This window comes from Rhagoletis zephyria, unplaced genomic scaffold (assembly GCF_001687245.7).
Source record: "Rhagoletis zephyria isolate East Lansing unplaced genomic scaffold, Rhagoletis_zephyria_1.1 Rzeph_scaffold_07856, whole genome shotgun sequence".
NCBI lineage: Eukaryota > Metazoa > Arthropoda > Insecta > Diptera > Tephritidae > Rhagoletis > Rhagoletis zephyria.
In genome coordinates this window covers 1-23,273 of record NW_016164938.1, presented here as the reverse complement: position 1 = coordinate 23,273, position 23,273 = coordinate 1, and the positions used below count along the sequence as shown (strand labels likewise).

Sequence of the window (23,273 nt, the reverse complement as noted above, 5' to 3'; positions counted from 1 at the left end):
GAAAATTAAATGCAAAAAATCTTGCGCTTATAATTTAAACAATAAAAAAAAATACACAATAATTTACAACATTAATCACATATCGTCGATTTGATGGAATCCACCGGCAACAGCTTCGAGGCTAAGCAAATTAGCTGGGTGTGCAGCAGCCGAGCAGAGGGGCAGACGGCGGCTGCGGCAGCCAAACAAAAAAAACTGTGTCCGCAGCAGCATCGATGCGTCCAGTCGCGTAACTAATTCGTAATAATTTATTCATTTTATTAAAATATTGCTCTCTAAAGCGATGTGCATGTGTGCATATGTATATGTACATACATATATTTATGCATACCGGAGCGTAATTATGCATAATAATATCCACAGTGGCATAATTTCTACATTTTATTTGCACGCCACAAATTTATAGAAAAATGTTTCCTGCTATTTTTTGTGCAGATACTTTTAGAAAAGATCTCCTTTTAGCGATGTAAAAATTTAAATGTTCTTTTGAATCCAAAAATCAACACAAAAACACAAATGAAACTGAAAATATCCGATACGAAATGTGGTGAAAAATTCCGAATGCATTGAAAAGTTATGAAAAACTAAAAAAAAAATTCCGCAAAAGTTCGAAAAATCGCTAAAAAATCCGGAAATATTCCGAAAATCATGAAATTTGCGAAACAAATCCTGAAATCCGCAAGGTCCCCCAAAAACCCCACGAAGCCCTCGAAAACCCTTGTCCAAAAGGTTACGAAAAATATAGAAAGGTTGATATAAATTCGAAGAGTCCTGAAACCACCCCGAGAAATTTCGCTGGATCCCAAAACCTCACTCGAAAAATCCCGACAGATTCCGATAAATAGTAATTCCACAATTTCCAGAATAAATCTCGAAAGGTCCGAAAAAAGTGCCGAAGACCCCCAAAAAAAGCCCCAAGAAACTTCGAAAAACCCCGACCGAATGGTCCGGAAAAATACCGAAAGGTTGAAAAAATTACGAAATTTTGGAACAGTCCCGAAAAACCACAAGAATCCTCAAAATTCGCTCAGAGATATTACGAAAACCCCGAAATTTCTAAAATATATCCCGCAAGGCCCGAAAAAATCCCTTGAATACTCAAAAACTCTTAAAAAATACCAAAAGATGCCGAAAAATACCGAAAGACTTGTTAACGGATTTCGAAAAATCCCGAAACAATTACGAAACGTCCAAAAACATCTCAGTAAATCCCAAAAAGTCGCTAAAAAAATCTCGAAAATTCTTGAACGCATTTCAAAAGATCCGTAAAAATGCTATGAAGACCCTCAAAATTGATTTATTTTGGAACGAATTTCCGTCATCCTTTGTCAAGTTTGGTTTGCAGACACACATCTCAATAGCGGTAAAATCACAAATCATTTCACGAAAAAATCCTTTTCTTCAGTGAGACAGAATTGTAGGGACACCTTCGAACAAGTAATTACAAAATCTGAACACTACTTTTATTTAGGAGTCTGTCACATTTTCAATTCCGATAAGAAATCTCCAAAACATGGAAAAACTTTGACCATGGCAAATTGTAAGGGTGCTGGAGGTTGGTTTGAAGTATAACCATGTCAGATGACGAAGCTTTCTTCCAACATTTTGAGGCTTGCCTTGACTCTACCAAAGATTTAGTCTGGACGACAAGTATTCTGATGCACTAAGTTAGATTGTTGTAGATGCTTTGTCTTATAATCCGGCACAGATGGTAACGATAAACACCCATTACGATACCACATGGGCCCTGAATATCTACTTCTTTTTAAATCAAACCAGTTCATAGACTCTACCAACCGTAACAACTGCGGTATCTTAAAGTCTGCAGCTACCCCTAAATTACTTAAAAATCATATACCCTAGAATTTTTTTTCTGAGGGGTGTAGAGATTTCACAGAGTAAATGCCTGATCATTTCAAGCCTTTGTTCAACGTAGGCAACTGCTACAGTAGTCATTGTGGATATCTCGGGATGCTCTGCATTTCAGCCTAACTTGACATGCCACGGGTGTAGCCCAATGACCATTGAAATTCTCCCTCTAAAGAGACTGATCTTCTAACATAGTACCATACTCTTCAGGTCACAAGATGTTAATATTCATAACTCAGGCATTAATTTTTCCCAGTAACAAGAACTTATCTGCAGCTTATAACAACACTGCATCTAGCCCTAAAAACTATAAATTTCAGAATAGATACCGAAAGTAGCAGTGTATGTGCTCTTCTCTTGGTCATAGATGTTCTATGCACCTCTTCCTTTTCCGTGAAACAGACTCACACTCCAGGAGGAGGTGTAATGATCTCACTTTGGCGAAGTTACAAAAATGATATAGATCGGTTGATCAGATCCCTAGCTGATATAAGTGCCCTACAAAATACCTGTAATCTCTCTCATTGGGGAGATTTATGAGTAGCATGTATCTCTTAAGATTGTTCCCTCCTTAGAAGGCTCTTAGCTTTGACGAAGAATCGTGGTGTTTCGCCAATGCAGATCCCTCAGTTTTGTATTTTCCTTTCTCAGCGTTTCCTTTATCATGTTAAGATCTACCGCAAAGAAGGGCTCAGATCCTAATGGCATTAAAGCAGCAGCCATTCTGGCTTACTGATCGGCTTACCCATTTCCTTCGACTCCCATGTGTACTGGTACTTATATCCAAAGCTATCCGCATTGTTGTTGGAAAACTTGTAAGTTAGGGGGGGCGGCTCGAGCCCTTTCCAACGCTTCTTCGACTTCATATTTAACTTTACCTCCTTCTTTGTAAGAATCTCGATCTACATAAATCTTATACCTAAACTGCTTCTTGGCTCGCTTATTTAAATCAGTTTCAATTTTAAAGCATACATTTAGGAGGAATTTCCACCGCAATCATCTACATGTACGGCATTTGTGTTAGTGCCAGCTTTGAATCGATTTTTTCGCTTTATTTTAAACTAATTTGAAACTTTAATAGTTTTCTGCACTTAAGCCTTAAAAATATCTTTCTAATGGTTAATAATTCTTTATACCTTAGATGTACAGTTTAGCTGTGAAAGCGGTGTAAAGAAAACATGTTTGCCCACCAATCAGCCATCTCTTACTTCATTATGAAAATGATCATCAGCTGTATTTAAATACATACTATTTACGCTCTTATTACTATCTGAAAGCTAATTAAAACTTTACGTTATATTTACAGCTCTACTGCTCGCCACATTTATCAGCATCAGCAGCGCCGAAACAGAAGTAAGTCGCAGTAAATATAGTTGAAACATTGCATCACACACAAACAAACTCTTTGCTTCACCTTAATTTCTCTTCAACTCGAACAAACATTTGCTCTTGCACGCGCTCTTTATATATTCTTTTTTACTTGCAGAGCGACAGCACGCCAGCACGTATTTTAGCGAAACAAACCGGTGCCGCGCAGTTTGAAGTGGAACCCTATGACGCGCACACAGATTGTAGCGAACACAAGCATCATCTAAAGAAGCGCTCTTCTGACGAGGATGTCGACTATGAGGTGTATCAGGGTGTGGTCGGTAGACCGGGCATCGATTTTCCCATCTATCCACGCATACCGAAAACCACATTCAGTTGCCGCTCCTTTGGCAATGGTTACTTTGCCGACATGGAAACCGATTGTCAGGTAAGTGTGCACACTTTTTAGAACTGTTGGATGACACTAATGCAACCACCTTGCTGTCTAGGTCTTTCACATCTGCGAAGAGGGTCGTAAGATATCATTCCTCTGTCCGAATGGTACCATCTTTCAGCAAAGCGAACTCACTTGCGACTGGTGGTTCAAGGTGAATTGCCTTGGCTCGCCCGGCTACTATGCAGATAGCGCGGAAATACTCAACAAACAGCGCGTACAACGCATACGTCCTTCCGTGCCGGTGCAGGGTTTCAATATTGTTGGCGGTGGTCTGGATATCAAACCGAAGGTGACCAGTCAGGCGCCACGTCTACGCCAGTCAGCCAAGCCGGAACGACGCTTCGACTCGAATGAAGAACCCTCGCTGGAGGCCGTCGACTTTGAGGATATTTCAGGTGAAAAGCAACTGAAAGGGGAGAAAACGCAGATACCGGCCAGTATAGACAACAATAATAATAATGATGAGACGCAGGTCGCAGCGGAAAGTGCCTCGTTCGTGGATGGCCGTAGGCGCAATAGTTTCGGGGTTGAGAAGGCAAATGTCGACGCTGTGGAAACAAAGTCAGCGGACTCGCGAGTGAGGAATAATGGACGTAGTGGCACCTATGTGGATGGACGTCGTAGCGGTGCGAGTAACAATGTGGATGGCAATAAAAATGGTAACAGCAACGCTAATGAGAATGGAAATGGAAGTGGTAAGGCAAATGGAAATGGTAAAGGCAAGGGCAATCGAAGTGGCAATAGTGGCAGTAAAAATGGCGACGCGGATAACAACAGCGAACGCTCTCCGTCTACACGTAGTGGATACGCTTATCAAAAAGAGTCTAATGAACGTGAGCGCGATTTTAAACGTGGCCAACAACGCTATCGCGAGGAAACAAAGCCAAAAATTAGCTCGGCAGAGTCCAGAGATGTGAGCATTGAGAGTCGCGAGTTCACCAAAAAACCCTCACTGCTTGAGAAGCCATTGCGGCAAGTCACTCCGGTGGAGGGTCGCGCCAAATCACGCGCTGGCACTTCAATCAAAGCTGAATCAGATACAGACTCGAATGAACCAAAACAGTCGACACGCTTTGCGGAAGCACGTTTACAAAGCACCACGCCATACCACTCAGCGGGCACATATTCGACGGCACGTCGATTGGATACAACACGTAGCACTCCTTTCTACACGCCAACAGTGCCAACTGTGGCCAAGTCGAAGACCACCGAAGGTAAAGGATTTTACATCAAGGGTTCACCCGTTGCTGGTTCGAACATTGTAGCCTCGACACCGAATCCAAATCGATATAAGTCCGGCACCGATTCATCGGCTACTACTAAGCGAAGACAAAGCACACAAGACACCACCACAACTTCAACGCCTATCACAACGCTGCGTCCGCTTATAATTGGCATGCGGAGTAATCTGGGTTCATCAGCTGAAAAAGACAAAGCTTCGGTTTCGTCAAAGAGCTCAATCGAGGCGGAATTGCCCGTGCAGCGCTCAAGAAAGCGTCCCGACTCAGTAGACCTTATTACAACCTCAACAACGGCGGCACCCACCGGACCCACATACTTGCCGCGCAATTCTGGCCGTCCAAAAGCTACGCAAAATGCGGGTGGGGATGATTTCCTTTCTGCACCCCAAACAATCGCAAATGACAATGATGCGGTCACACGCAATGTCCAGGAAATGATCAAAACTATTAATATGCTGAAAACGAAGTTCGATGATGCTGACCAATCGAAATTCCAAGGACAAGCACGCGAAGGTTTGGACATACCGCCATCCTCGGGACCTGATGCATTAGTCTCACTGGCCAAGTACTTCGCAGGTGAACAGAATGCAGCATCAAGCAACGCGGTGAGCACATCAGCTGAGAAAAAGGCAGCCCCAGGCACTGTCGCAAACGTGGATGGCACAACAAATGCCTCAGCTCAAACCATTGGTAGAATCGAAAAAGCAACTGACACGACAACCGCCGCCACCCCAGTTGCAAGCACGAAAGCGGGTGACATATTCGCCAGTCTACTAAGCGAACGTACTGTCAATCAGTACTCGAATCTTTTCGGCTTGCAGGGTGCCGAAGATAGAGCATGGAACAGACGCCAGCCACGGCTGGTAAGAACTCAGCTAGCGGTGCGAATGATAAATTCACATTATTCCCACAAATAGGTACCACCGGTGCAACCATTCGTGACCTAACAGATGAGCCTGATTCACGTAAAATCGCACATGTCTTTTCGGAAGCCATCTCCAGCTACTTGGAAGACCCCAAAACATTCCGTGCACAACTGGAATCAGTGAGGCCAACCGAGCCTACAGTGGTTAGCGGCAAGCCAAATTTTGAGCCCATCACCAGCACCGATAGATCACTTTTCCACTCCGGCACAGCGGCCACCTATCTGCCGACGCAGCCGCCATCAGTTACCGAAACTCCGGCCACAGCCTCAAGCATCGCCGCCGAAATTAACAGCAATTTCGATTTTTCCACGACTTCGAATGATTTCTTCAGCACCACCGATGCGCCCGATACGACCACATACCGTCCGCGCTCGGGTGATGCGCGCGGCCAAAAATTAAGGCAACAATTTTCAGCCGACTTGGCGCCACCTTTTGGCGACTCGAGCGAACATGACGAATTCCTTCACAGCGAACAGACTCAGTCATTCGTTATGCAGCGCAATAATTTGAAGCTAAACAATGGCAAACTCAACTCCGCCTTTGTCGAGACGGAACATAGGCCAACTGAAAATCCTTGGAATCACATCTCGCAGACCGACTTCCTCGATCCGCTCACCATCAATGACGGGCTCATGAAGGAAGCACGCACCACCACCACCACCGATAGTTCATTACGTTTCGGCAACAGGGAATCCACAACACTAGTCCCACCCACAACGCTGCGCGGCCACCTAAGTGCACTTGCATCTGACGTACAACGCACAACACTGCGCAGCAGCGAACCATACACCCGCTTCGGTTCCGCAGAAGAGACTACACGCCATCCAACTGCCACGCAGCAATCGGCCGAACTCGATTCATGGCAAGAACTCTTCCACACATACAATCTGCCGCAGGATTCATTGCCCTCCAGCAGCGGTTTGCAACGGATCGCCAACAAGCTCTTCGGTGGCCTCAACGAATCGGAGGCATTACACCTGAAGAATGTGATGCAACAGGCGGAACATAACCGGCAGGTGCTTAGCCTGCTACTGCTACTCATACAGACGTGCGACGATCAGAATGGCAGAGCATTGGAACGTTCACGCAAACATTTGTTGAACGCGCTCATCGATATGGACGGCAAATTGTCGTCTGCCAATGAGAAGGGTAAAACAGCACACATCAAAGGTGACAAGACAGCGCCTGCGGTAACGTCGGCAGCGTCAGTCGCATCAGCAGCCGCATCGGCGCCAGCACCACATTCGGTGTTAACAACTACTACACGCACAGCGGAGACCACACTGCGGCAAACGGCCACAACAAATACGCCGGTTGCCGGCATCAGCACGACCACAGGAGGCGCTGCGTGGACGACGACGACAACAACAGCGCCGTCAGCCGTCACACAGTCAAACGGCAGCGCAGAGGAGACGACGAAGTTCGAGATTCGCGTCGAGGATCCGGAGGAGAGCACAGCCAGCATAGCTGCGTCTAGCAATGGGGGCGGCGGCAGCGGCGGTAGTAGCACCAGCTCGAATTCGGATGAACGCGCCCTGGAGCTGCTCAAGTCATTATACTCATTGGCCTCGAAATTCACTAGCAGACGATAAAGCAGGCGAGAAGGGGAGTAGTGCATACATAGTTGGTTGAAGCATGGGTGCTGCACACTGCCACGGTGGGAATTGAGGTCTGTCGCCAATTGTCAGTCGCGTTTGATGTCTACTCGCCGAACGAATACTTCGCAATAACTGCTGAATCAAGCGAAATACTCGTACTTTTTACTTTCACTATTTTTGGTTATTTTATTTCTTAATGATTTTTGTATTTAATTTGTTTATTATTTTATTTGCTATTTTTAATTTTAGTTAATATTTTTAAGTACTCTCAAGCAAATTTATTGTGCGATAAAAATTAAAAAAAAAAAATCAATTAAATAAAAGTTTTGTCTTAGTTTTAATTTCGATGCTTTAGCTCAGCTGCATTTGTATTGTGGAAAATCGAAAATACTCGGAATATATTTTGTATTCGTACATAGAATCTTTAGGTTATTGAAATATGTTCTTTTACATTTTATTTTATTTTCTGCTACTTATCACTTTTTTTGAATACGTCTTACCATTGTCGTCGCTCTTGTAAATATTTATTACCTATTAGAGACACGTTTTATTCTGCCACACTGTAATATTATTTTTGTATGTATATTAATACCAACAATTTATACAATGAACGAATAAATAAATAAAAATGTAATTAAATTAAGAGCAAGGGTTTTATTTACTAACGCCAGAGAACTGCGACAGGCTAACTAAGTTTCAAGGTTTTTAGCTTAAGGCTTAAAATGGTACAAGCAAGCAAAGGCTGGTTTATTTCGGAAATTTTTGGTTACATCTCCTGTTCCTACTTGTATCATATATATGAGCTGACTTATTGGGAATTGGTAAAAGAGCACGAAGTATATGTCTAACGAGATATCGAAAAGCTTATAGATTTTCAATTACAATCTTGTCATATTTACTGGTATTTTTATTAAAGCTGTGAGTTGACTTCTCTTCCTTCGAACAGGCATTAATTATACTTGTGTTTTACAAGTAACTTCGAATCGTAATTGAATGAGTTTGTGCAGTTCTTTGACAAGCACTTAAATAGCAACAGCTTATATTGCTGCTATTTATTTGGTAAATTTTTTTTGCAGATCTCTGCTTAAAAGAAAGGCTAGAGTAACTTAAAATCAAATTAGTAAACTAATTGAAAGTCATTTGAAAAGCGTTGTAGGGGGGATGCCACTGCTCTGTATAAATTCAAACCTGAAGGCTCGTGAACAATTACAAAAATTCACCAAAGATTCTGTAATTCTCCAGAATATAAGCTGAAAATCTTTCTTGCTCCAGAACAAGACGAAATGTAATAAAAACTGTGCTATGACGGATCTCGTCCAGAGAGCGATCAATAGATTTGCGAGTCGTTAATATCTACACATTCTTTATTTATTTTATGTACATATCGTAAAGTTTTCCTTCAGCTCCACAAAAAAAAATTTATAAACTTTACAGGAGGTGTGTCCACAAAAAGAAGAATAGAAGCTTAGCTCGCAATACCTAGCAGATGGGACTATTTCCGATATGACACACATATCTAAGATTTACTTGTCCTAAGTACAAATTAGCTCGCTTCCTAGGGCCTTTTTAAATATCCTTTTTTAAAATTAGCAGTCGAAAAATTTTCCACTCACAAAATTACGTAGAATTCTAAATGAAACTGTCTTACAAAATTCACTAGATACATATATAAAAATTTAAAGCAATGCTTGACCACAGATATATTAAAAAACCCGATCAACAATCAGATTAGATTATTATATAGCCGCACAAGTAGAAAAATTTGTTTAAATTAGTTGCGACAAAATTAAAATTTGTCTTACAAACTTATTTTTTTGAATTGTATCTACTTTAAGCTCGTCCCATAACAGCAAATATTCATTTTTATCAAAAATTCTTTTTTCTGGTTTGAGTTAGATAGTAAGTGAATTTGCATTGTCTGTCTGACTGCCAAAGAAGACGAAAATTTGTTTCCTCCGACAGCAAGACTTTGCGTTGTCTTCTGGTTCGCCAACATTCCTATTTGATGCTAGCAAATACCCGGCATATTTCCGACATTAAACTTTCCTAAATCTTTTCATTTTAATAGCCATATTGCAATATGCAATTTATCTTATCAATGAAAATAAATTAAAATTTTCAAACAGGTGGCAACCTTCAACAAACATATTTTCGGCTGTAAGCCTTTTAAACCTCTTTCTTTGACAGTCACATAGCGATATCTACTTTATTTTATCAATTAACTTAAGCTGAAACTTTCAATCAGATGGCAACTTCCTAATTTTTCTTCATTTTATATATTAAGTTAGATATCTAGCAATATATCGGTTTCATGCATTAGTTTTCGAGACATGTGATGCACGTACAAACATACAAACAGACACCATATTAATTTTTCTTTAATATTTATAATATGTATGGGTAAATTAACTGAAGTGGTCAAAGTGTTGCGAAAATTTCTGTCGATGCAGTTTAGATGAGAAAATATCTTTTCTGGCTCTCCCTTCATCTTTGGTGCCCTTCTTGATTAAAGTTTATATGCACAGGCTCATTTTTAGGTCCGCTGCATCGTTCTGTCGCCCTCCCTGGTGGTATAACTTGCTACCTTTTATTAAATATGCTATGATGGTATACAATAGTTGAAGGGAAGCCAAATAGCCTTTCTCATCACTTGAAAGACGCTCGTCGAATTTGGCAAATTTTTTTGTTGTCTTTCTGACTCTAAGTACACGATCTCGTTGACATTTAGCTGGTAAATGTTTTGCAAAAGTATTTCCATTATTTCATGTTTTCATGTCATTAGAGGATATAGGACCGCAAGGCGAAACTACGCCCAGTTTGATAGGAAAAAATATAAAAGTAAATATTAAAAATTAAAAGACCCTCTACTGAGGCATATGACTAGAACTATACGTAGTATATTACGTAGCATCCGTAATGACGCCTGCTGAAAGCAGAGCAACCTCCAAGATACGTCAGAAGCCATGAATTGGAGGCATACATACGGTGACCATCCGTTCTGTTTTTTGCAGGACCGTACTGTTTTTCAAAGATCGGTCCTGCGTAGTTTTTCAAACCTAAAAAACCTGGAAATGTACTGATTTTTTCCAAGTGTCCTGCATTTGTCCCGCATTTTATTCGTTATTTTAAAATTATCGGACAATGGATGGATTTTTTCAAAAATGTGTTTTTTGGTACTTTTCGTAGCTTTTCTTCAATATCTCATGAAAAACTCTCCCAATCAACGTAAGCGACTTACAGCTCGAAGGGTATTGATGTGCCTCTTACCAAAATATATAACTTGTGGCGACTTCAATGAAAACTATTAGTGCCACAGGCGACCATTTGCATTTTGTTGTCAAAGTCGAAAAAAGTGAGAGTTTCAATCNCACAGGCGACCATTTGCATTTTGTTGTCAAAGTCGAAAAAAGTGAGAGTTTCAATCAAATACGCAGCTTTATTTGGTATTTTTTTTTTTATTAATTTAAAAATTCGATAAATAAGATATATCATTACAGTAAATTTTGACCCAAAGATAATGAAAATCGGATTAGAAATGTAGATGCTATGAAGCGCAATCTGCACAAATTATATATTTTTGAAAAGGGCACATAAATACCTTTGTAACTCGTCGTTTACGTCGATTCATGACGTCGATTTTTGACAAATTACTGCGAAAAGTACCAAAAAACAAAAAAAGTTATTGTTTTCGTTTTGAACGACTCAAAATTTGCCTATAAAATAATCTTTTAAAGATTTTCACTTTTCGTATAAGCTTTGTAATTATAATATGTTTTACTATACTTTTATAAATATTCATGTAAAAAAGATTAATATCGATGAAGAAAACGTAATTCGTTTTTTTAAGTTTAAAATGTATTAAGAATTTAGAATCATAAATACTCTTTGATATTTTTATACTAAGTAAGTATATGTAGGTATATTTTTGAAAAATTGTCCTTCATTTTGAATCCATATTTATGGTCACCGTAGGCATACATCGATAGTTTACACTGCAACCGACATTGTATGACGAACCACTCCACCGCAGCGTACACCCGTTCAATGCGTAAGGCGAAATACTGTTGTAGTTTTCGACCGGTGGTCCTTGACCTAGTCTTTCAACCGTTCAATCACTTCATTCAAAAATATTTACATATGTACATATTTCAATTCCATTTTCCAATTAAGTTCTCAACTACAAATCTCAAGTTTATTGTGATCTTGATGCTTGAAACAATTGACCATTACCTTCAATGCTCACCAAAATGTGCGCATACATATGGAGCCACTAATGAGTGAGCCAATTATTTTGAAAATATTTCCCCAGCAAAGGCCTTGACAATTATTTGGCTTGCCTGACAACCAATGCATAGTTGGTGTGGCACAATCCACCTTAATGCATTCAAAGTTAGAGGTCAATTTGACATTTGAACAAGCCGGTTAATGATAAAATTGCTAATTTGCATACAACCACGCCGGCAAGGATATCAGCTGACCTTGGAAAATACGAATAAGTCAATCAGTGGCAGCTAATTCTTAAAATAATCATCAAAAATATGTCAGTTAATTAGCGATGGGAATAAGCCAAACAGCAACAAACATATTACATAGCAAAGTATTTTTTGATTACATACGTACGTAATAATATGTATATTCATTAGGGTGGCCCAAAAGCTGGAAAGTCGAAATTTTAATACTTACACCCTCTAGGATCTGNAAAAAAATATTTTTTTGTGAAATCAAAAAATATTTAGAGCTCGCTCGAAGCGCTCAAAGTTTTCCATGTATTTTATATGGGAGAAAACAATTTTCTTAGAAATAGTATAGAATTCTCGAAAATAAAAATTTTTCGAACGGACAACTTAGTTTCTCTTCAGGAGGCTTTCAATTGGGTATTTTTATTGGGAATCGCCTGCAGAGAAACAGAATTTTTCGATCGACAAATATTGATTTCTATACAATTTCTACGAAAAGTTGTTTTTTTCATAAAAAATACATGAAAAACTGTGAGCGCTTTGAGCGACCTCTAAATATTTTTGATTTCAAAAGAAAAGGGGGGGGGTATATTTTTTCGGTATGGAGTGAGTGAGGGCGTAAAAATTCCGACTTTACTTTTTCACATGCTTTTTTGGGGCCGCCCTAATGTCCATACATATGTACATATACATTAGACTGCATCACCAAAAAAAGTTGCGGTTTTTCCGCCGAAATTACAAAATTTATTATATTTTAAGACGTCCACCAAAATATTTCGGAAAACTATTAAGATTTAAGCGAGCTGGACCGATTTGAAAATACCTCCAAAAATGAAGTTTTTTATGAATAAAGATAGTTTCTTAAAGAACTTTTTGAAAAAAGTCTCCTCAGATGACAAATTAGATTAAGCTTAAAAAATCTGCATAAAAATATTTAAAAATCTTTTCAACGGAATCGTAAGAATGAGATTTTTGATGCTGTTTTTTGATACTTTTCTCAAAGATTGATTTATGAAAAACGTAAATAACTGGGCCAAAACTATTCTGATTTAGTCTTATGGGATCTCAATAGAAAGGTATTTTCACACTGTTTTTATTTCTGTCCAAAAAACAGTCATTCGTGTCCCAATATTTTTTTTTCAGATACCAACACATCTTAATTCAACTCTGAATGACGTTCCTTCATCCTACCTTTCTCTTTCATCCTTTGAATGAGTTTATTAGCAAAGAAATAAAAAGGTAGAGAAAATACCTTTCTAATGACACCTCCTAAGTCTAAATCGGAAGAGTTTAGGTTCAGTTATTCAAGTTTTTGTTATAACAATCTTTAAAAAAAGTTAAAAAACAGCATCAAAAATCTCATCATTACGATTCCGTTTAAAATTTTTTTAATTTTTTTTTTAATAATTTTATGCAAATATTTTAAGCTGAAACCGTTTTGTTATTTGAGGGGATTTTTTCAAAAAAAAATCTTTAAGAAACTATTTTTATTCATAAAAACTCCATTTTTGGAGGTATTTTCACATCGGCCCAGCTCACTTAAATCTTAATATTTTTCCGAAATATTTTGGTGGACGTCTTAAAATATAATAGATTTTATAATTCCAATGGAAAATAGTAGCGATTTTATTTTTTGTATGGGGAGTGCTGCAGTCTAATATACATATGTATTTGAACTATGTTGCTGAACACTGACTAGAACGCTACACACGATTAACTAAATTCAATTAATGGGCCGGGTCAGGCTCGCAAACAAACAATAGGATTATCCATGGCAATAAATCAGGCATTGGAATGAAAACGCGAAGAAAAAGCGAAAAAGGCAAACGAGCAACAATGTATGAACAAGTTAATATAAGTAAATACATGCATACAACAATACATACATAAATAAATAAATACATATGTACGTACGAGCTACATACGTATGCTATGCCAGTGCGGGTGCCCATGCGCCAAGGGAATTGATAAAAAATCGCATATCGTAAATTCGCCAAAGATGCAACACACACGAAAAGCGAAAACACCAACAACATAACTAACAACAATAAAAAATGTAAGCAGCTGCTGCTTCTGCTTCTACTTCTGCAACTAAAGTAATCAATCAGTTGCAAAGTCAGCTAACAAATTGTATAACAGCTGAGCATTCTACAAAATTACTTAGAATGAAAATGCATAAGTTGCAATGGAATTGGATGGCTATTTTCATATCTAATCTTTTGCCGCTTCTCAATGTGGAGACTTCGGTGGTGTGCGGCACTCAATTGCTGCGCTGGGATTGGAAGCAGCCCAACGGTGACTGGAATGAGCTGTGCTCATCGTTTGATGGTATAAAAAGGGCTCAACTCTGGAGATGCATCCACACAAACGCAGTGTCCGTGGGTCGGGTCGCTTTGTTCAAATTTAAACATTTTCCATTCGTTTTGGACGAATAATAGTTGCGTATACGCCGTGTAGTTTGCGTTACAGTGGGAAGTGCATAGTGTGAATGCGCACAAAATTTTGAAAATTGGAAAAGTTTTGGAGTGCCTGGGTATCTAAGAAAAGAAAAAAATTTTATAAGAAAAGCGGAGTCTTAGACATTTTTGGAAAAAAATTTTAATAAATTTTTAATAAACTCGTACGAGTAATTGAGAAAAGAGAGCAATCTTACTTGAATTAAAACGCGAGTTGTGCATTAAATCGTATTTCTTTGAAAATCGTATTAATATGTTGAAGATATTAAATTACTTTGGTAAGTTCAAGTAAAAACAATAATAAGAAAATTATCCAACAAAATTGTTTACTATTTCAAGAAACAAAAAATTAAAAAATTTAATTTATTGGGGAGGAGATAAATTAATTTCTCTTAGTCATTTTCGGTTTCGGCACCCAAAAAACATAGGCATAAATATCCATCTCAACTTTGTATGAATAAGATAAGATACTTCTGCTTTCGGATCTCTCATTTAAAAGTAGTGCAAGACTAAATAATTTAATTTTTAACAAAAGAAAAATCTTTGAAGAAAAATTCTTTTTTAACGGGTGTTAATGAACATAGCTGCCTATTTTATATATTAAATAATTTAACAATATATCGGGAAAATTTAAATTTATTCTTCAAAATTATAGGCTCATTAAAGTAAAAAAATAAATGCTTGCATCTAAAATTAGTTAGTTTTCTCCAGATAAATAAAATTTCTTATAAAAACTACATTCGGTTGGATTTGCCATATAGTTTTAAAATATCTTTTTTTATAAACCCCGGGAAATTTATTTTATTTAAATACCACTTCAGTACTTTTCTTCCGCATTTTCAACTGTGTTTTTTTCTCCTCTGGAATTAATCGAGACAATCCACGAAGAGCTGTTGTTACATCCACCAAATCAACTACTGTCTTTCGACTTACTACAGTCCTTCGGGAGAAAGTCTTTCGTTAGAAAATTGTCAATTCTGGCAACCATCTTGTAAGCTCTTCACTGTCTTTCGAAAGGCTAATTGAAAGCGAAGAGGCCCTAGCGTTATGCTGTTCGCCTTTTAGCAATAAGTTTTTTTTGGGTTAAAATATATATGCTTTTTTCATTTTTGAAACAATATTTATTAGTTTATTAAAAAAAAATTTACTGAAAAAAAAGAAAATAAAATGAAAATAGAGCAAAACCAAATAAAAATATTTTTAAAAATTAAATGAAATAAAACAATGTTTTTTTCTTTTTAAAACAATAAAATTTAAAAATACATTAGAAAAGGAAAAAGTTTTATCAATAAAAAAAGAAATTAGTGCCTAAAATCTAAAAAAAAAAAAATTTAACAAAAATTTTTATTTTTAAAACAAAGTCTAAAATTCAATGCGAACTCTTTGAAATTCATTCAAAATACCATACATATGTATATCGACATATTTACATGTACATGTGTGTATGTTTGTATGTACATACATATGTATTTACAAAAAGTATTACTTGAAGAAGCCAGGGTTACTTGCAACGTCATCAATATTAGCCTACAGCGGAAGTCGGCCAAGCTCATCAAACCGGCAGCAAAACAATTGGAAATATGGCCAGAGTGGCACGTGTGGATTATACACTTAGAGGAGTTACATACATACATACATATATACTTACATATACACTGCAAATCATGCTTTCAGAGTATGTATTTTGAATAGCAGAGAAATCTTAAAGAATTCTTAAAGAAATAATTTTTTCTCTTTCCGATTTTTTTTTTGCCGAATTTTGTAAGAGGAAATGTACTTTGCCAATTATTTTACGAAATTTCGGAAGGCAATCGGTAGCATTAACTACGAATATTAGAAAAAAATAAATTTTTGGCCCCATGAATTAGAAAGAAAAGCGTCATGCTGAATACTATGTCAGACAAAGAGACCTGCCAAATTTTTACTTGTTTGGAAAAGTAATAAACATATAACATACGCGGTTTGCGAAAGTCAGACATGGAAATAATGAAAAAAATGAAAAAATATTTATAAAAATTAATTTTATTTATAAAATTTAAATTTTGGAATTATTCTCAAATAACTCCAGCTTGCGTAAATATTTAAACTTTTCCAAAATTTTTTGGCGGAAGTCTTAAAATATAATAAATTTAACATTTCCAATGGGAGAAGCGTACCAATTTTTTTATGAAAAATGGTGCACCCTAATGTACATACCTACACATTACGCTACCAGTTCAGCGCTGTCGATTCACTGTTGCCACTACAAACCACCGCAAGCAATGATAAATGTTCGCATTCAAATTGGCCACAAACAGATTGCAATCACGTGCAGCCGCTACTAGCCGCTTGTGGCAACACTCAATGCAGCAACGACGAACTTGGCCTTAGAAAACTGGGCCAGAGCCAAATGCGTCGCGTAGAGGCATTTTGATTTGCCACAGCGGACGTCTTTAATTCATTTTGTGCTGAGGCGGTCAAAAATATGTACTCGTTCATACATACATACATACATATCTACATACATATGTAAATACCTATTTGTTTTTGCTGCTAATTAACTGGCCTTTTTCTTTTAATTGCAGGACTTTCACTGTTGCTGTTCAGCGCGGGCACTTGGGTAAGCGTAGTTTTTGGACTTTATTTACATCAGGCAATACCCAGCCTTGGGCATGACTGATTTACATAGAATATTAATTTCTCTCTTTCACCCTCTCTTTCTCCCACTCTCTTCCAGGCACAAAGCGGTTACAATTATGCGCGTCCCGAGATCTCTAATGTTGCCGGTGGCACCACTGGCAGCTCAAACGCCTTGCGTCCATTAGTTCCTCTCGGTAGCAATGCCATTACTGCGCCTACAAACGCCGCAGTCGGCTATGCCTCAACCGCTGGCAGCGCTTATGGCGGCACAGTAGGCGCCGCTGCATCTCCATTTGGTGGCTTCGGCGCACAGCCTACAGCACTCGGCGCAACCGGCCCAACCGGCTATAGCGGCAACACGGGCGCCTCTACACTACCAGTGGGCACAGGATTTAACGCAGCAAAGCGTCCCATTTTAGGCGCTCAGCAGCGCGGTGGCAGCGCACAATTTGGCGGCGGTCTGTCGAATCTAGCTGGCGGTCAGTCAGCCTACAGCAACGCAGCGCGCACTTCTGGACTCAATGACGTGGACTATAGTGGCGACGGTGACTACTCTGCCATACCGGGCGTGCCGGCTGTCGATTATCCAGTGTATGCGCAAGTGCCGCAAACGAATTTCGATTGTACGCAGCAACTGCCCGGCTATTATTCGGACGTTGAGGCGCAGTGTCAGGTCTTTCACATTTGCGCGCTCAATCGCACTTACTCATTTCTCTGTCCGAATGGCACCATCTTTAGCCAGGAAACACTCGTTTGCGTGTGGTGGAATCAATTTGAATGCGGCACCGCGCCTGCGCTTTACGGCAACAACGCCTACATCTACGATTATGGCAATGAACAACGCAACACCGCTGGCGCATACAGCAATGCGGGAGCCACAGCTCAATTGGGTGCGCGTCAACCGGCAAATTATCCAGGCGCCGCTAGTGGCAGTGGCTTGCGCGCTACAAGCGCTACGCTGCCAGCAGGCGGCGGTGGCATTTTTGGCGCGAGCAATTTACGTTCAACCGCTTACGGTGCTGTGCCCAGCACAGTAACACCAGTGCCATCGACCGCGGGCTATAATGCAGGCGCTGCCGTCAGTGCTGGTCGCTTCTCAGCCGCTGCACCTACCGGCGCTCAAGCCTTTAACAATGCTGTTGCACCAATTTCATCTACCCAGGCTAGTTATGGATCCGGTGTTGGTGTTGGTGTCGGTGTAACCGGCGGCGCAGGTGTGCCTGCTGGCGCGGCCAATTCCGGCGTGAATAGCAATCGTGAATATCTACCACCATCNGCTAGTTATGGATCCGGTGTTGGTGTTGGTGTCGGTGTAACCGGCGGCGCAGGTGTGCCTGCTGGCGCGGCCAATTCCGGCGTGAATAGCAATCGTGAATATCTACCACCATCGCAGCAGCAACGTCGGCCCTAAAATTGTGAATTGTAAATAGACGTACCTGAAAAAAAAATCCGCTCCCCACGTAATGGACCACTGGCACATGTACCCGGCTTTTTTGTTGTTCCTGCCGCGGCACATCCGTACCACCGCTTAGGTTGTACTGCGTAGTTTAAATTCTTATTTTTAGATTTAATCATCATTTATGTAAAACTACTCCACTATTTTCAATTCATCAAACTAACCCTAACAACACTTTTACAAAGGCATGTCTACTTTTTCAAATCCCACAACGAACTTATCTCTCTCTCTCTCTCTAGTTTAAGTTTGCGAATCTCACTTTATAAATATTAGTACGATTTTATGCATTTTTTACAAAATAAAGTACTCAAATACTTAAAGATTTTAATTTATAATCCTCGTAGCAAATATTAAAGTATACCTATTAAGTTTTTCAATGATGATTAGGTTAAGTTAAGCGCACTGCACTTGTCAACAGTACACTCAGTGAGCAGTAATTAACGGACCCTACCCATTCCTTGCACTGTCACTCATGTGGATTTAGGGTCTGCTCATCGAGCGGAGACCAGGGTGATCGCTATACTCTGCATGTGTCCAAAAATCTCTGAGAACTCTCGGTTTTCCCAAGTCTTGTAGCAGACCCTTCAACCGTGCGTGGCGTTTCTTAGCGATCCCACATAGCAAGCGACCGACCAAGTAAAGTTTTTGATATGTGCGCGCCAATATAAAATATTTAGTAATGAGCAGACGCATCTCTGGAAGGATATGTTTTGATTGTAACTGCAAATGATGGCCTCAATTACAAAATGGCTCTGGAAGCAGCTTCTATTTGCTGTGCAGTGACGTAACATTCCTGACTGAACGACGTGAAATACAACAACTTCTTCGGAGCTAGTCAAAAATGGGCTCTAAACCTAGTCCTATGTGCGCTCCGAGCTCTTCATAGCCGGTGCAAGTCTTCAATACTGGTACAGCCGCAAAATCGACTCTCATATTAGGAAAACAAAAATTGTTGCAGCAAACCCTCTATGCGCACAACAAGATCAAGATTACAACATTCTGAGATCTTCGTTCGAGGATTCCTATACAATTGTCGACTAGGGAACTAGGTATGTAGAGAGGAAAAAGACGCTGCTGACCTATTGGTGGCAGAGAATTGCATTACTACCTACATCGCTAGCTCAACGATGGAAAGAGAGAGAATCTGCAGATTAGGCAATCCGTCTTTGCTAAAGAGATTTTCCAGAGGCTGAATGCCTAAACGCAAACGATGAGCCGTTATTCCGAACCGAGGTNAACTAGGTATGTAGAGAGGAAAAAGACGCTGCTGACCTATTGGTGGCAGATAATTGCATTACTACCTACATCGCTAGCTCAACGATGGAAAGAGAGAGAATCTGCAGATTAGGCAATCCGTCTTTGCTAAAGAGACTTTCCAAAGGGTGAATGCTGCCTAAACGCAAACGATGAGCCGTTATTCCGAACCGAGGTGTTTTCAATCCTCAAGATCATGAACTACGTGGTGGATATTAAGTAAAGATGCAGGATTTTACATACATATCTGTCGTGCACTCAAGGCGTTAACTATCCCTTGGACTACTTCTAGGCGGATGCGGCAATGCAAGACTCGACTAAATTTTGTTGGCAGCAACTAGTGAAGTGACAGCTGACCATTCGGCTAGAGAGAGCACAGAACAGGGATTCCCGGGTCCGCAACGAGTTAGTCATTGGGAAGATGGGAACGCATACAACTTGTTAAATTGCTGACTGTTCAATTTTCGTGGCGCAAACACCTGATTGTGATCAGCATACATGACGATCCCTTTTGCCTTTCCTATCTTTAAGACAATGAGACGGCGGAACATCTTTCGAGCTTCTACTCCACCTCTATATGATTAGGTATGAGGCTTTTGGCAGCGCTGAGTTGAGCTGCTCAGGCTTCGATTTCATGCCTGGCAAAATTGTGTTGGTATCAAAAGGTCAGCTATCCTTGTTCCNGTTAGTCATTGGGAAGATGGGAACGCATACAACTTGTTAAATTGCTGACTGTTCAATTTTCGTGGCGCAAACACCTGATTGTGATCAGCATACATGACGATCCCTTTTGCCTTTCCTATCTTTAAGACAATGAGACGGCGGAACATCTTTCGAGCTTCTACTCCACCTCTATATGATTAGGTATGAGGCTTTTGGCAGCGCTGAGTTGAGCTGCTCAGGCTTCGATTTCATGCCTGGCAAAATTGTGTTGGTATCAAAAGGTCAGCTATCCTTGTTCTATTCCAACTCCTTTAGTTCACTCTTCTCTTAAGATTTCTCTTTCGGCATACACAACCGCTAACGAAAGATATTATAATTTTATTTTTAATAAACATTAAATAAAAATCTTACAAGCATAATAACAGTTTAAATGAAATGATTTTTTTAAACTATCTATTTTTTTCTAATATATTTTCTCCCCCCGCGCCAACATTCATTAGCGTCGACGCCAACGTTGATGGCGGCGCAGCAATGCAATCTGTGCATTCATCTTGCGCGCCATAGCTCGCACCTGATCGAGATCACGCAAGTGCCGGCCGTATGGTGGACCCGCATCCTCACGACCTGCCAACTTTCGTTTCTCTGCCTTCTTCTCAGCATCCGCCACAGATTTATCGATTCGTTGTTTAACGTTGCGCTTCTTCGGATCATAGACACGTTTCTCACAGCAACTGCAACATGTACGCTTACACCAGCGACCCCAACTGCCGAATTCAACTCGAAGAAATTCATAAAAGCCCAGCTCACTCGCCTCCTCATCGTCTGGTGTATTTTTGTTCTCCGCAAAGTAGTCGCAAATCAGCGTAATGAAAAGATTCAGCAAAACAATTGCAATTACAAACATTAGGAGCGCATACAAAATGAAGCCGAGCGTCAAGCCGCCATAGGTTAGATCGTAGGGACTAACAGTGCTGCTGAAGCCAAATGAGTAGCTCATCGAGGCGGCGAAACTTCTGAATAAGTGCGTAAAGTGTTCGCTGTCATTGCCATTGATTATGTACGAGCTAATGCCAAAAGCGATTAGCCATATAACGATGATCACCAGCAGCGTGAGTAGCGCAAAGCGGGCGCGATACAGCGTGCGTGTGAAGACACGAAAAGGCTTAGCGAACTGAAAAATCTTCCACAGCCGCAAGGTGGTCAAGCAAATGAGGAATCCAATCATCAGATTGGCTAGATAGTCGATTTGTGCTGGCACGCGAAAATCCACAAACTCCAGCTTCATCGAGTCCTCGAAGCGCGCCATTAACGCTGCCACCTTAGCCTCGCGTACAATAATCAAAATCAGGATGAACAAATTCAAACCAATTATCACAAAGTCCACAGCATTCCAGGGCGACGAGGACATTTTTGTTTTGTAGAGCATATTCAACACCAAATGTTTGGCGAAGTATATCAAGGTGAGAAGGTACAACAGGAATACAAGCAACATTATGCCGTTCACATTATCCAAATTCATCAGCAACTCAACACTTTGCACATCGACATGTGACAGCACATTGCCAAAGGGTGTATACTCCAACAGAATCGTGCAGACGCTAAAGATATTCGAGTCGACATTGTAGAGCGTAAAATCGATAAAGACACCTGCAGTGCGCGCATCAATCCAGTTCGATGCTTTCAGATATTCCAATATTTTCAGGCTATTGTTCAAGTCGCGCGACAAAAAAGTCACATAACCGTTATTCTCTGCATACGTATGCAAATTGCCGTAATGATGACGCGGCGTAAATATATTCCAATCCACTTGTCCCTCCAACCACGGTCCGTAAGTGTGTATGTACTTGCTGATGTAGTGCAGCTGTTCGTATGGCAAACGCCAACGTGGCATAAAATTTCGCTCATCGAAGCTAGGCGTATCTAGACCGATATGCTCATCCAAGCGCCGCACTTGTCTCAGCCGCACAACGCCCAACAGCTTAGCTATATTATATTGTATCCAGCCGGGTTCTTCAATAACCTCCTCATTGTAGTCGCGACCCTGATTGAAAGCTTGTACCACAATGCGTCTTATATAGTCGTAGACATCATTCGGCGTGTGCACATAATACAGTCCGGCAGCATCTAAACGCTTTTCCAGGAAAACCGTTTGAAGCGTATGTGTATTGTAGTAGGTAAGGTAATCGCGCGAGCCGACCACCAAAAGCATTAGCAGCAGAAAATAGAGTCCATAGAGCCGCAATTCGTTGATAATCAGTTTGTATTTGAGATTGAGCGACTCATTGTAGTGCGCTGACGTTGCGTGCATGGCTGCTTCGTGGCTAGCTAGCTGCAGACGCACCAACGCGTCTTCATCGTAGTTGTTAGTGGCTGCGGAGCGTCCCACATCCGGTCCTTCCTGTATGGCTGGTTTCTTGCGCAATGCGGCATAACAGGCGTATCCAAGAAATTTGATGAAGTCGCCAATGAGGCAATGGAAAAATAGCACGACGACAATGACGAAGAGTAGCGCCCTAAATTTGCGTGACTCGTGCAGGAAGCCGGACAGGCAGATGATCAAGATTAGGCAGATGATAACAATGAAGTTGCATACCCCGAAGAGAATAAGTGTCTTGCGACGCGACTTCATAACGCTTGTAATGTGTGATTTGTGGAAAATCTTAAGTGAAAAATATTTTTTTGTTGATGCGAATGACAAGTTTTTCACAATAAAAACAAAACATGTGTAACGCGTTGACTTTGAAATGGAACAAGGTTAAGTACTTTCATAAAACTTGTTAATAGTAAGTACTTATGCACAATACTGGTTTGGGTTAAAATAGTTAAAAACTTATATTCTTCAGAGAGGTATATTTCTTGGGACATACAGGCTAACTCCTTCACCACGGGAATATCCACAAGGAGAACCGAAGCATTCCTTCAGCTTAGTAGTCATAAAGTAAGAACTGTTACAAGTTTTCTTACTGGCC

The 23,273-nt window shown here is 40.1% G+C and overlaps 3 protein-coding genes across 3 annotated transcripts; 2 read left to right on the top strand and 1 right to left on the bottom strand.

Annotated features, from left to right (window-relative positions):
- Positions 1-3,175: 3,175 nt before the first annotated feature.
- Positions 3,176-7,559, top strand: thw (chitin-binding domain protein thawb; the record flags this gene model as incomplete). The annotated part of the gene is given in 4 exon segments (XM_017630541.1): positions 3,176-3,222; positions 3,356-3,625; positions 3,687-5,712; positions 5,715-7,559. Coding segments are annotated over 4 exon segments (4,022 nt in total), but the record flags the coding sequence as incomplete, so codon positions are not given.
- Positions 7,560-14,233: 6,674 nt separating this feature from the next.
- LOC108374566 (fibroin heavy chain) lies at positions 14,234-18,342 on the top strand. Its single transcript, XM_017630543.1, has 4 exons — positions 14,234-14,590; positions 16,877-16,911; positions 17,029-18,145; positions 18,260-18,342. The coding sequence occupies exons 1-4, from the start codon at positions 14,566-14,568 to the stop codon at positions 18,340-18,342; spliced, it is 1,260 nt and encodes a 419-aa protein (XP_017486032.1). The 5' UTR covers positions 14,234-14,565.
- A 2,458-nt stretch (positions 18,343-20,800) lies between these two features.
- LOC108374565 (polycystic kidney disease protein 1-like 2) lies at positions 20,801-22,933 on the bottom strand. Its single transcript, XM_017630542.1, has one exon. The coding sequence runs from the start codon at positions 22,931-22,933 to the stop codon at positions 20,801-20,803; it is 2,133 nt and encodes a 710-aa protein (XP_017486031.1).
- Positions 22,934-23,273: the final 340 nt, after the last annotated feature.